General features: G+C 36.0%; 1 protein-coding gene across 2 annotated transcripts in view; it reads left to right on the top strand.

Annotated features, from left to right (window-relative positions):
- RB1 (RB transcriptional corepressor 1) overlaps positions 1–13,139 on the top strand; it is a 200,635-nt gene extending 187,496 nt beyond the window's left edge. For both annotated transcript variants that reach the window (XM_047854921.1, XM_047854913.1), the window contains 4 exons: positions 5,886–5,916; positions 7,706–7,848; positions 8,588–8,637; positions 11,241–13,139. In XM_047854921.1, coding sequence (XP_047710877.1) covers positions 5,886–5,916; positions 7,706–7,848; positions 8,588–8,637; positions 11,241–11,314 — 298 coding nt within the window. In that variant the 3' untranslated portion in view covers positions 11,315–13,139. The remainder of the gene's footprint in view (positions 1–5,885; positions 5,917–7,705; positions 7,849–8,587; positions 8,638–11,240) is intronic.
- The last annotated feature ends 1,156 nt before the right edge of the window (positions 13,140–14,295 follow it).

Here is a 14,295-nt window from a genome sequence, read left to right as displayed (position 1 = left end):
CCAAATTGTCAGCTCATATAGTTGTACTTAATGGGCAAGAAAAACAGGGAGAAGGAGATATATTAACCCTTGAGAAAACATTTGTGTGGGGTGTTTAATTACGTAAGTAATGCACACTCATGGTAAAAATCTCAAACTCTACAGGAAGAGATAAAGTAGAAAATAATTGGTAAATGATATAAATGCTCTCACGCACTTTGTACCATATTTTATTTGATGTTCTTATAGTATCTGTGTACTGATACCTACAAATTATGTTGTAAGTTCCTAACATGCTGCACCGTGCATGTTTAATTTACAGTCCCACACTGCCACATGAAAATGTATACTTAGGTAATGAGAATTGATCCATATTATACTTATGATGATGGCTATTTGCTGAGTTTAGTAAAATCATTTCTGGGTTGAAGTTCTTTAGCAAAAAATTCACATTCTTAAAGTTTTAGATAAATCGTTTGTCAGGCATTAAGAGAGCATCTTTAAAAAAAATTTTTTTTACATTTATTTATTTTTGAGAGACAGAGACACAGCATGAGCAGGGGAGGGGCAGGGAGAGAGGCAGACACAGAATCAAAAGTAGGCTCCAGGCTCTGAGCTGTCAGCACAGACCCCGATGCGGGGCTTGAACTCATGAACAGCAAGATCATGACCTGAGCCAAAGTCGGATGCCCAACCGACTGAGCCACCCCAGGCACCCTAAGAGAGCATCTTAATACTCTACTTATCCATCATATTTAGGTATTCTGCTTAATCAAATATATATAGAATGATGGCCACTTATCAAGGAATTGTAGGACAATAAAATCTGTTAGTCCCATGTGCATATGATTAGTCTCATGTGCATATTATTATATCCTTGTTATGTCAGGCTAATGCTGTTCTTCAGCTTTATTATTAAAAACAATTTATATGGTTCACTCATGGCAACCACAAAACCCCAAACCAATGATACATACACAAAAAATAGAAAGAAAGCCAAATATAACACTATTCAGTCACAAAGCAAGAGAAGAAGGAACAGAGAAGAACTACAAAACAACCATGAAACAAGGGACAAAATAGCAATAAATACATACCTATCAATAATAACTTTAAATGTAAATAGCCTGAATGCTTCAATCAAAAGAGAGAGTGTGGTGGAATGGATAAAAATACAAGACCCTTCTGTATGCTGGCTATAAGAGACTCACCTTAGACATAAAGACACATACAAATTGAAAGTAAAGGGATGGAAAAACATTCACCATGTAAATGGAAGCAAAAAAAAAAAAAAGGCAAAAAATCAGCAGTACTTCTACAAGACAAAATAGACTTCAAAACAAAGACTGTAATTAGAGACAAAGAAGGGCATTACAGAATGATAAAGCAGTCCAACAAGAGGATGTAACATTTGTAAATATCTGTGTACCCAACACATGTATTAGAGCACTTAAATACATAAAGCACATACTAATGAACATAAAGGGAGAAATTGATGGTAGTACAGTAATAGTAAGGGACTTTAACCCTCCTCTTCATATCAGTGAATAGATCATTCAGGCAGAAAATCAATAAGGAGACAGTGTCTTTGACACTTTGGAACAGGTGGACATAATATTCAATCCAAAAACAAAAAAAATATTACTGTCAAGTGCACATAGAACATTCTCCAGGATAGATCACATGTGAGACACAAAACAAACTTCAATAAATTTAAGAGGATTGAAATCATACCATGCATATTTTATGATCACAGCAGTATGAAACTAGAAATAAATCACAAGAAAAAAACTGGAAAAAACACAAACATGTGGAGACTAAACAACATGATACTAAATAACCAACGGGCCAACAAAACAATCAAAGAAGAAACAAATTCATGGAGAGAAATGAAAATGAAAACACAATAGTCTAAGAATCTTTGGGATGCAGTGAAAGAGTTCTAAGAGGAAAATATATAGCAATACAGGCCCACTTCAAGAAGCCAGAAAAGCTCAAATAAACAATAAACCTTACACCTAAATGAACTAGAAAAAGACGAACAACAAAGCCCAAGGTGAGTAGAAGAAAGGAAATAATAAAGATCACAACAGAAATAAATGATGTAGAGACTAAAAAGAAGAAAGTTAACAAAACCAAGAGCTGGTTCTTTGAGAAGATAAAATTGATTATCCCTTAGCTAGACTCATCAAGAAAAAGAGACAAAGGACCCAAGTAAATAAAATCAGAAAGGAAAGGGAAGTAACAGCTGACACCACAGAATTATGAAGGAATCTAAGAGACTACTACAAAAAATTGTATACCAACAAATTGGATGACCTTGCAGAAATAGATAAATTCATGGAAACATACCATTTTCAAAAACTGAATCAGGAACAAATAGAAAATCTGGACATACTGATTACTAGTAATGAAATTGGATCAGTAATCAAAAAACTACCAAAAAATAAACGTCCAGTCCAGATGCGTTAATAGATGAATTCTACCAGATATTTAAAGAAGAATTAATACCTATTCTCCTCAAACTATTCCAAAAAAATGGAAATGGCAGGAAAGGTTCCAAATGCATTCTACAAGGCCAGAATTATCCTGATCTGATAACCAAAACCAGACAAAGTCCCCACAAAGAAAGAAAACTACAGGCCAGTATCCCTGATGAACATAGATACAAAAATCCTTGACAACATATTAACAAATCACATTCAACAACATATCAAAAATATCATTAACCACAAGCAAGTGGGATTTATTCCAGGGGTGCAAGGGTGGTTTGATATTTACAAATCAATCAACATTGTGCAGTGCATCAACAAAACAAAGGATAAAAATCATATGATAATCTCAGTAGACCCAGAAAAAGCATTGACAAAATTCAACATCACTCATGATAAAAAACTTTCAACAAAGTGGTGTTAGAGGGAACATACCTCCACATAATAAGGCCATGTATGAAAAACCCACAGATAACATGATACATACCACATGATAACATCATAGTGAGAAACTGAGGTTTTTCTCTAAGATCAGGAGTAAGACAAAGGATTTTCACTCTCATCACTTTTACTTAACAGTACTAGAAGCTTCACCCATAGCAATCAGGGAAGAAAAAAAATGAAAGGCATCCATAGTGGTCAAGAAGAAGTTAAACTGTCACTGTTTGCAGATGACATGATACTGTACATAGAAAATCCTGAAGACTCCACCAAAAAACTACTAGAATAAGTGAATTCAGTAAAGTTGTAGGATATAAAATTAACATACAGAAATCTGTTGCATTTCTATACACTAATACTGAAGTAGCAGAAAGGGAAATTAAGAAAACAACACTTTACAGTTGCACCAAAAAAGAATAAAATACCTAGGAATAAACTTAACCAAAGAGGTGAAAGATGTGTATCTGAAAACTATAAAACATGAAAGAAATGGAGGATGACACAAACAAATGCAAATATATTCCATGCTCATGGCTTAGAAGAATTAATATTGTTAAAATGACCATACTACCCAAAGCAATCTACAGATTCAATGCAATCCCTATCCGTATATCAATAGCATTTTTCACAGTCTAGAACATATAATACAAAGTTTGTATGAAACCACAAAAGACCCCTGAATAACCAAAGCAACCTTGAAAAAGAACAGGGGGCACCTGGGTGGCTCAGTAGGTTGAGTGTCTGTCTTTGGCTCAGATCATGATCTTGTGGTTTGTGAGTTCGAGCCACACATCAGGCACGCTGCTGCCAGACTGTCAGCGTAGAGCCCTCTTCGGATTCTCTGTCTTCCTTTCTCTGCCCCTCCCCCACTTGCACTCTCCCAAAAAATAAATATTAAAAAAAAAAAAAAGAATAAAACTGGAAATGTCACAATTCCAGATTTCAAGAAAGGTTTCAGTGTCATAATTACTACAAAGTTGTAGTAATCAAAACAGCATGGTACTAGCACAAAAATAAACACATTGATCAATGGAACAAAATATCCCAGAAATAAATCAACGATTATATGGTCAATCTATGACAGAGAAGGAAAGAACATACAGTGGGGAAAAGACCAACTCTTCAATACATGGTGCTGGGAACACTGGACAGCTACGTGTAAAAGAATGAAAGTGGACCACTTTTTAATACCTTACACAAAAGTAACCTCAAAATGGATTAAGACCAAAATGTGAGACCTGAAACCATAAAACTCTTAGAAGAGATCATAGACATTAATTTCTCTGACATCAGCTGTAGCAACATTTTTTTTCTCAATATGTCTTCAAAACCAGGGAAACAAAAGTAAAAATAAACAGGTGGAACTATATCAAAATAAAAAGCTTCTGAACAGCAAAGGAAACCATCGATAAAATGAAAAGGCAAGATAATGAATGGGAGAAAATATTTGAAACCATATATCTGACAAAGAGGTAATACTCAAAATTTATAAGGAGCTCATACAACTCAATAGCAAATAAACAATTAAATTAAAAAAGTGAGCAGAGAATCTGAATATACATTTTTCCAAAGAAGATGTATAGATGGCCAGCAGATACACAAAAAGATACTCAAAATCACTAATCATCAGGGGAATGCAAATCAACCATAGTGAGATAGCACACCTGTAAAATGACTAGAATCAAAAAGACAAGAAATAACAAGTGTTGGTGAGGATATGGAGAAAAAGGAACCTTCGTACACTGTTGCTGGGGATGTAAAACTGGTACAGCCAATGACGGAAAACAGTGTGGAGGCTTTTCAAAAACTTAAAAATAGAGATACCATATGATTTCACTATTGGGTACTTATCCAAGAAAATTAAAACACTTATTCTAAAAGATATGTTCTCCTGTATGTTTACTGCAGCATTATTTACAATATCTAAGATATGGAAGCAACCTAAGTGTCCATTCATGTATGAATGGATAAAGAGGATGTGGTATATATGTACAAGGGAATATTATGCAGCAGTTAAAAAGTACAAGATTATGCCATTTGAGACAACATGGATGGACCTAGAAGATACTCTGCTAAGTGAAATAAGTCAGAAAAAAACAAATACCACATGATTTCACTCATAAGTGAAATCTAAAAAAAAAGAAAGAAAAGAATAAGCAAAAATCAGAATCAGACCTATAAATACAGAGAACAAACTGGCGGTTGCCAGAGGGGAGGGAGTTATGGGATGGGCAAAATGAGTGAAGGGGAGTGGGAGATACAGGCTTCCTGTTACAGAATAAGTAAATCGTGGGAATAAAAGGTACAGCATGTGTAGTGACACTAGTGATGATAGTCTGTGATACTGTAATAGCAATACATAGTGACAAACCGTAGCTAAGCTTGTAGCGAGTATAGCATAATGTATAAACTTGTTGAATCACTGTGTTATACACCTGAAACTAGTGTACCCATAATGTGTCAACTATACTCAGACAAAAACAAAAGAACATAAATTATATGGTTCAAACAAGGACAGACTAATAGAGATTTCTAATTCTAAGATATATGACAGACTTTACTATATATCAGTAGAAATCTTAATTCGAATACTGATTATTTAATACTATAAGTTTTTGCCAAATGTTAGGCAAATTTTTAATGAGAAAATGTGAAAGAAATTTTAATTGTTTACGCACTGATTTATGAGAATTAAATATGGATAAATTAAAATTTTCCTTTATCTTCTTTAAATGTGGACAGTGGCAGACTATAGTCTTTCAGTCATGTAGTTCTTTAAAAATCTAAGAGACCAGCTCAGTGTATGATTAGAGTAGCATTGTTAGAATAAGCCACTGATGACTATAATTTTGTTGTGGTTCTGGGGTAGAGCAAACTTTTGATTTGGTATTTCTAATAGCTTAGAATGATGTATGTTCATCTCTGCACAGTTATATATGATTTTCATTACTAATTTGTATTTTATCTTGACAGAATCTTAGTATCAATTGGTGAATCATTTGGGGTGAGTATTTTCTTTCTGTAAAATACAGGAGCATGCATTGTAACTATAAAAGAAATTACAGATTTCTGTTAACTTGAATTAACAAATGCTATTATTCAAACACCTCATCAATATTGCATAGAATTTAGAAAGAAAGAAAAATAGATTTATTTTCAAATCACATTTAATTTCAAATTATACTCCTAATTGGTGAATTTCAAAGTGTTTTTTTAAACATCCTTTGAAATTATATGATACATTACATAGATTTTTCTAAGCCATCAGTTCCTTGTCACTTGAGCCTCTACATGGAGCCACTCATTACAACATGGCATCCTGCTTCCCTCGGAGCAAGAAGAAAGAGAGAGGTATAGAGCAAAATGGAAGTCACAGTCCTTTTGTGACTAATATTGAAAGTGATATTTCATCACTTTTGTCATATTTTTGTCAGAGGCAAGGTAACACTAGGTCCAATCCACACACTCAGAGAAGGGAGTATCACACAAGCGTGTAGAAACTAGGAGGTGGGGATTCATGAGTGCCATTCTAGAGTCTGCCTACCCACTGCCTCAAATGAAATAACTAGAGAAGGATGGTGGCTTGTATACTAAAAGACTGAGTGTTAAAACATATGTTGCAAGTGGTAAATGCTGTGGTATTGAGCTCAAGTTAGGGTATAGCTATCAGGCTTCACAAAAGAGATGTGGGACCACACAGGAAGAGTTGGATCTGGATCCGAATAGAGTAGGGGTCCTCAAACTTTTCTGCTTGCTATAACCTCTAAAAGAATTGAGAAAATGTTACAGGTACTTATATACTTTAAAGCTGATAACTAAAAATCTTATCATAAATTTGATATGTACACAGGATGTGCTCTAAATATATTTTCCATCTAAACTTGTTTTTGCATTTAATTTTTAGAAAATTACCTCATTTAATTTTTGGAAAGTAAAGCTTAATTAACAGAGCTAATCCTCACTGTCAGATCAGTCAGACTTAATATTTCTATCAACAGTCTGACTTCATTTTTTAGTTCAGATGAACACGTTCATACACATCCCTGAGGTAATCGCCTGCTCCAGTTCTAAATTAGACATATAAGAAATAGAATTTTTCCGTGTGTTTGTCCCTTGGATGAAATAAGTTATTACCAAAGCTTTCTTTACTTTGCTGTGACAGGATTCTCCCTCAAGAGATGTATATCGCAAATCATCTTCAGTAATAATGAATGGACTCAAAGTCTTTTGATATTTGAATTTTTATTTAAAAACTTAATGAATTCACATTTCAATAAATATTGTTATCAGTAATGGTTTAAAATATATAAACTATATGACTTGTCGACATAATACCCACAAAGCAAATCCAGAATTATTATTGAAAAGATATTTCACTTCTTATTAGACTCTTGTGATAGTCTCTTTGGTCCTGTTATGCCCTCAAACAAACAAAACCCATAAGGTTCCAGAAAGCCATTCTAACTTTACACACTTCTGAGAAGTAGCCTTGGTTTTGTGTGTGGGTGGGTTCCCAAAATGAGGAACCAGGATTTTCAGAGTAAGTCAGACTTGTTGGAGGAAGGCGAGAAGCCTCATGGGGAGAGACAGGAGGGTATTTAATTGGGGCAGGGTAGGTGTAGTTACACTGATTCTAAGATTTTTCATATCTCATTTGGTGCAATAAAGCAGAAAATGAAAATGCAGGTATTACCCCAGCTGATTTTTGACACCCCTCAGACTACAGTTAAAGGTTGCTGACTGCAAGATTCTGGCATTTAATGATTTAAAATAAAGAATTCTGTAATTTGTAGACTTCTGAGAAGTTCCAGAAAATAAATCAGATGGTGTGTAACAGCGACCGTGTGCTCAAAAGAAGTGCTGAAGGAGGCAACCCTCCTAAACCGCTGAAAAAACTACGCTTTGATATTGAAGGATCAGATGAAGCAGACGGAAGGTAGGAACAGGTTTGAAATGGTCCTGTGGAGAAGCCAGAGTGCAGCTGTGCTCCTGACTTCCACCAGGCCCTTTTATGCCAATTTCATTTGGAAGTTGTGAACATTGCTCAAAATAGGTAGGAATGTATCCCAAAGTTAAAAGCACCATATAAATCATGTACTGCCTACTGAAAGTCATTGAAAATATCGGCTACTGGCAATCTGATGTTTTTTCATGTTTTTTTATAAAGCTATTAATGAAAGTTCGTTATGATTAACATTAGACTTTTTTTTTTAATTTTTTTTTCAACATTTTTATTTTTATTTTTGGGACAGAGAGAGACAGAGCATGAACGGGGGAGGGGCAGAGAGAGAGGGAGACACAGAATCGGAAACAGGCTCCAGGCTCCGAGCCATCAGCCCAGAGCCTGATGCGGGGCTCGAACTCACAGACCGCGAGATCGTGACCTGGCTGAAGTCGGACGCTTAACCGACTGCGCCACCCAGGCGCCCCAACATTAGACTTTTTAAGTGCTTACTCTTGAAAAATATTTACTGTGTTTTGTAAGACTCACTGACAAAATACAAAAAGGTTCTAAATTTGTGATGGTTATATTTTAGATGTTTTTTGTTTATAAAGTGTTGAAATTAAAAGTCACTAAGAGTGTGAAGTAAGTCGTTGAAATCACCATAGTTATTAAAAATTTGAGTTTTCCGTTTGTATACATGTGAAATGTTTTGTCTTTTTTAAATCTGCAGTAAACATCTCCCAGGGGAATCCAAATTTCAACAGAAACTGGCAGAAATGAGTAAGTACTTATCATTTCACCTTATGTAAATATGAAACATTGTTTATCTTGCAAAAGGCCTTTTCTTGTTTTAAAGGAATAAATACATATAATTCCCTAACTTAGCACACTTGCTTATACACTGAAGATGCAATTCAATCAAGTATGTACTCTTTACCCACAGACATTTGTGGATTAGATGTATGATGCAAAGTGAAGGTCATCTTTACTCTTTCTAAAATCTTTAGTGTAGAAATACTAAGAAGTGAAACCACATCGTCAACATGAATGGCTAGAAATACTTCAGGAGAGAGAAACTATAATGAGGAACTCTAAGAGTGTTGGATATAAAGAAAGGTTTTTTTTTAATAAAATCAGCATATATAAACATCATCCCCCTTATTTGAAGAATAATTTTTTATCCTATTATGGAACTTCTCTAATTTGCAAGTTTTAAAAATTTACTGTCAAACAAGTTTTCCATTGCTGGAAATCAGAATTTTGATAAAGAGCACCAAATCATTTTCCAGATTACACAGAGTGACATAAATCGGGAATGTTAAGACAAATGGGATTCTATCCTCAGCCACTCTAAGACTATAAAAGATTAACCTAAGTATAATAAATGGGAACTACGTTAAGAAAAAGACAAACATGTACTGACTGCTACTGGGTTGTCCTACAGAGATAACTGCGGTAGTTTAAGTGTGACACTTTCTGATAATCTGCCAGATCCATTGACAGGAAATATAGCTGGTATGGGGAAAGAAGACACATACTTCAGAGATAAGTATTAAAATTACTGGGGCATCTGGGTGGCTCAGTCAGTTAAGCATCCGACTCTTGATTTCTGCTCCGGTCTTAATCTTGCGGTTGGTGAGTTTGAGCCTTGTATCAGGCTCTGCACTGACGGCATGGAGCCAGCTTGGGATTCTGTGTCTCCTTTCTGTGTCTCCCTTCCCCTGTTCACATGCACAAGTTCGTTCTCTCTCTCTCTCTCTCTCTCTCTCTCTCTCTCATTCTTTCTCTCTCCCTCCCCCTCCCTCTCTCTCTCTCAAAAATAAACAAAGATAAAAAAAAACCCTATTATTCCTAGGTCATAGGACATACCAATAAGAACAATACCAATTGAAATGTGACTTTTTTATAAAAAGGCTTTCTCTAAACATGTATCTGTCAGTACTAAGTATTTAAACTATAAAGTATTTAAAAGAATGTTTTTTGGGGCGCTAGGGTGACTCAGTTGAGCATCCATCCAACTCTTGACTTTAGCTCAGGTCGTGATCCCAGAGTCTTGGATCAAGCCCCACGTAGGTACAGAGCCTGCTTAAGATTCTCTCTCCATCTGCCCCTTTCCCCTGCTCACACGCACTCTGTCTCTCTCTAAAATTAAAAAAAATAATAAAAAAAACAAAAAGAATGCTTTTGATTTTTTAAAACCTTATCTATGTGTTATTTCAAAGAGTACAATTAAAACTAAATATACCAAGAGTTTAAATTTTTTGGTTATAAATAAATTTTTGTATTTTACATCAACTGACACACACCTATTTTAACTTTTAAGTAGTTGTGGCATTTCCCCTCATTATGTGAAAATAGACATGAAGTTTATGACCAAAATGAAGCTTTGAAAACATTTGAGGCATTTGGAAGCTCACAAATACGCATTTTAAAAGGAGCAGAAAGCTGTAAAAACACGCATATTTTCTTAGAGAAGAGTTCAGTTGCTGTCGTCAGTACATTTTCCAGTGGCACACTCAGTTGTGATGGTGAATTCTCAGTGCCAGGCTGGAGTTCAGGACCTTTCTGAGGCTGGAAAATTGGGGAGAAGCAGCAGGAATGTTAACCCCTAAGGCTAAGGAATTCTTCAGTTTTCCTCAAAGACTTGAATTGCATTCAAAGAAGACCATCAGACAGTGCTAGATTGCCGAGAGGGGGGAAGACTGAGAATTCGTATTTTCTTTCTTTTCCAAATGCGAATTTGTTTCCTCTTTATTAAAGAAGAGCTTCTGCCCACCACAAAAATCAAGTTAAGAATTTTTAAATAACTTAAAAGAAGTTTTCTGGTTTTGGCTGTGTTGTAACTAATACCGTACTTTTAAAATGTTCATGTCCGAATTAAATGAGCTGCCAGCTGACGTCTTTGCGAGGTATCTGCAAGCACAAGGGAATTACTTGCTTTGTGACGAATACCACTCACTCCAACACATCATTCTCTGCCAGGCCGGCATTCGGCTGGGCCACAGGGCCAAACCCAGCCTCAGCATCTCTGGAGTGGTGGTCTGCAGAGCTGGGCACGCCTGCAAGTATGCGAGACCACCCCTTGGTACATAGAGAAAATACTAGAATCTGTTTTTATCTCCTCTGTTTTTGATGTTTGGGCTGTGTGTGTTTTATAACTTATCTACAAATATAGATGGTATACATACACACCATACATATTTTGGTGGTACATACTTGGGAAAAAATGTACTGATAGAAATTATATGATAAAATTTTGGAAACCACTGCTTTGCCAGGCCCTGAACTCCATCGATTTGGCACAAGCCTAACGTTTATGGCAGCCCTTTGTCAACGCATCCAGCACCATCAGTGCTGTTAACATTTCTGCATCCTTTTTCCAGCATCTACCCGAACACGAATGCAGAAGCAAAAAATGAACGATAGCATGGATACCTCAAACAGGGAAGAAAAATGAGGATCCCATGACCTCACTGGGCACCGTATACACCTGTGGCCTCATTGTCTCTCACAGAGCAGACTATGTGACTCTCCCAGGTTCTGTTTACGGCCACATTGGATATGATCTTCAGCTCTTTTTACAGATATTGGATCTCGAGTGTGCAGATGGGCTTGCCTGTGCGTGCAGGGGATTCCTAAGCCACTTGCAACGTCGTAGTCAGTAGAATATACATTGTTATTGCACAAGATTGAAAATCTTGTGTAAATACTGCCATTTAGAAAGTTGTAGCAGATGTTTTCATTTCCAAAATATAATTGCTGTGCTCTACAAACGGCGAGGATGCCCTGGGAGGGGCATCCCAGCAACCCAGGCCTATTTGAGTACTTTGTCTTTTCTTGTGGCATATATGTGATGTTTGCTATTATTTTATTAATTTATATTTATATATTTTTTAATTTAACATGAACGCCCTTAGAATATGTGTCCTGTCTTCCAAATGCAATTTGGCTGACTACTTCCCCCTCACCCAAGTGATCCTGAACTCTTCTGCTAAAACAGATATTAGAAACTAGGGAAAAAAATTACTAATTTTTACACATTAGATTTTAGTTTATTAATGGAATTTGATGTACTGTGTGCTTGTTTTATAAATTTTAGTTTTAAAATACAAGCAGAAAGCAGAGTATAAACAAATGATGTTGTCATACTACTGATACAGATTTCATACCTCAGGACTTGTAAGAATTTATTGATCCTTTTCTCCATCCAACTCCTGCTTTAAAGTGAGGGTTATTAATAGTACTCTTGGTTTTTATAAACCATTCAGAACCCCGAATTCAGGAAGTACCCATCTAGTACTTGGAAAATAAAGTGTTCAGCTAGAGCTTTGCCACAGAGGGCCCTAAGACAGGATATCCCAAGTGCACTTTCTAATGTTTCTGGGTCCGAAGAATCAAGACCTAAAATAATTTTACTCCACAGACTGTTAACTATAGGAGCCTTAATTTTTCTTTCTTAGAGGTTTGTTTAATTGCATCTCAGCAATTATTCTGCCCTCCTAAACTTGGGAAGGGGTGTGTTTTCTCGGGAATTGTACATGTCTTCCATGTATCTTTTGAGCTGGCAATTGTCTATTTATCTTTTTTTTTTTTTTAAGTCAGTATGGTCTAACACTGGCATATTCAAAGCCACATCATTTCTACTCCAAAATTGCAAGTAATCAAAGGTCTTTGGGTTAGGCATTCATGTTTCTATCTGATTTTGTGCAAAAGCTTCAACTTAAAACAGCTACATTAGAAAAAGAGGCGCTCCCCCTGCCCCAGCACCTAAAGGTGTATTTAAACTATCTTGTGTGATTAACTTATTTAGAGATGGTATAATTTAAATTAGGTGATATTTAAGGTAGCATCAGCTAGCTTTTAGGAAAAATCACTTTGTCTACCCAGAATTCTTTTTAAAAAGAATTCTGGTCTTATTTGTTAGAAAATGACATTTTATTTTGTGCTCGGTTAAGTTTCAAACTTGTTATCTTGATAACAAAGGCACTAGAAAGCTTTCTCCCATTTCCTCATTAGTTTCTGCATGAACATCATACAAATCAGTTAGCTTTTAGGTCAAGGGCTACCATATTCCTGGGTCTTCAGCTAATAAAGTTTACGTTAGAGTTAGTGCCAGAATTTTAGGAACTTCAGAGATCATATATTGAGATTACTTACATAAGGCTTCAGGTATTGCTTTATTGCTTTTTTGTATTGGTTAAAATTGTACATTTAAAATTGCTTTGTTACTATTTTCTACAATTAATAGTTTATTTTAAAATAAATTAGTTGTTAAGAGTCTTCATGGTCTGATGTGTTCTTTGTATCAAGTGCACTAATGTTCTCTTCTCTATCTGGCTTCTCTCCTAGTGCCTTGTCCACTGTTAACCTTCCATTGGCTTCCTATGCTGATGATTCCCAAATTTATTTATCCAGCGTGACCTCTTTGTGGAGATCAAAGCCCTCAGGCAGTGGGACTCCTCCACCCCCTCCCCGAATTCTTAAAACATAAACCAAAATTAAATCAAGATACCTTGTTTCTACCTCGGTCTTTCCCCATTTTACTAACCACTTACTTGGTCAAGTCAAAATCTTAAGAGTCATTTATCAACTTTTGTCGAGACCATGGTTTTAAACTTCTAACTGGTCTCCTTGTTCCCTTTCTATCCTTTATAAAGAGCAAAATTGATCCCTTTAAAATAGAAATTCATTTACATTGTTATTCAAGTATTGACAGTCCTTGTCACAGCCTGTGGCATGGCCCCATTCCCTTGCTCTTCCTCCTCCTCTGCTACTTTCTCCTGCTCCTTGTGCTTCAGCCACACTGACCTTTTCTCTCCTAATACCAACCCTGGCTTTTCTATTTGCTGTTCCTTCTGCCTGGAGTGCTCTTCCCCCAGAATTTTGCACAGGTGATTCCTTCCTGTCTTTCATGGCTCAGCTCACAGGCCTTCCCTCGACCACACAAGCTAAAAATCCTTACTCTATATTGTGTTACTGTCCTCCAAGAGTGTAACAGCGTTTATCACCATTGGAAATCATCTTGTTTGACCTACCTATTGCCTGTCTACTCGTCCCTGCATCAAACTCCCTCTGCAAATGGGAAGCATCAGCCTGGCTGCTCTTCTAGCTCTAGCACCTAAAAGAAACTCATACGTGGTCAAAAAAGAAAAAAAAGAGAATGTATATTTGCATATTTTTCCAAGTATATGAAAACAAATAATATTCCCTTCCTCTTTTAATAGGTCATGTACTCAGTACCCACCATATTCCAGGCACAGTTCTAAATGCAAGAGATATAGCAATGGGTAAATAAAACTAAGATCCCCATCTCTGTGGAGTTTACCTTCTAATTGTAGTTTCAGGGAAAGAGAGGAAGTGAATAAACAAGAAATACATTGTGCAGAAAAACATAGCAGGGAGTGCTAGGGAAATAGGTGGTCAGGGAAAGACTCACTG

This window comes from Prionailurus viverrinus, chromosome A1 (genome assembly GCF_022837055.1).
Source record: "Prionailurus viverrinus isolate Anna chromosome A1, UM_Priviv_1.0, whole genome shotgun sequence".
Taxonomy (NCBI): Eukaryota; Metazoa; Chordata; class Mammalia; order Carnivora; family Felidae; genus Prionailurus; species Prionailurus viverrinus.
The sequence above is the reverse complement of the archived record's forward strand: the minus strand, read 5'-3'. Positions and strand labels throughout refer to the sequence as shown.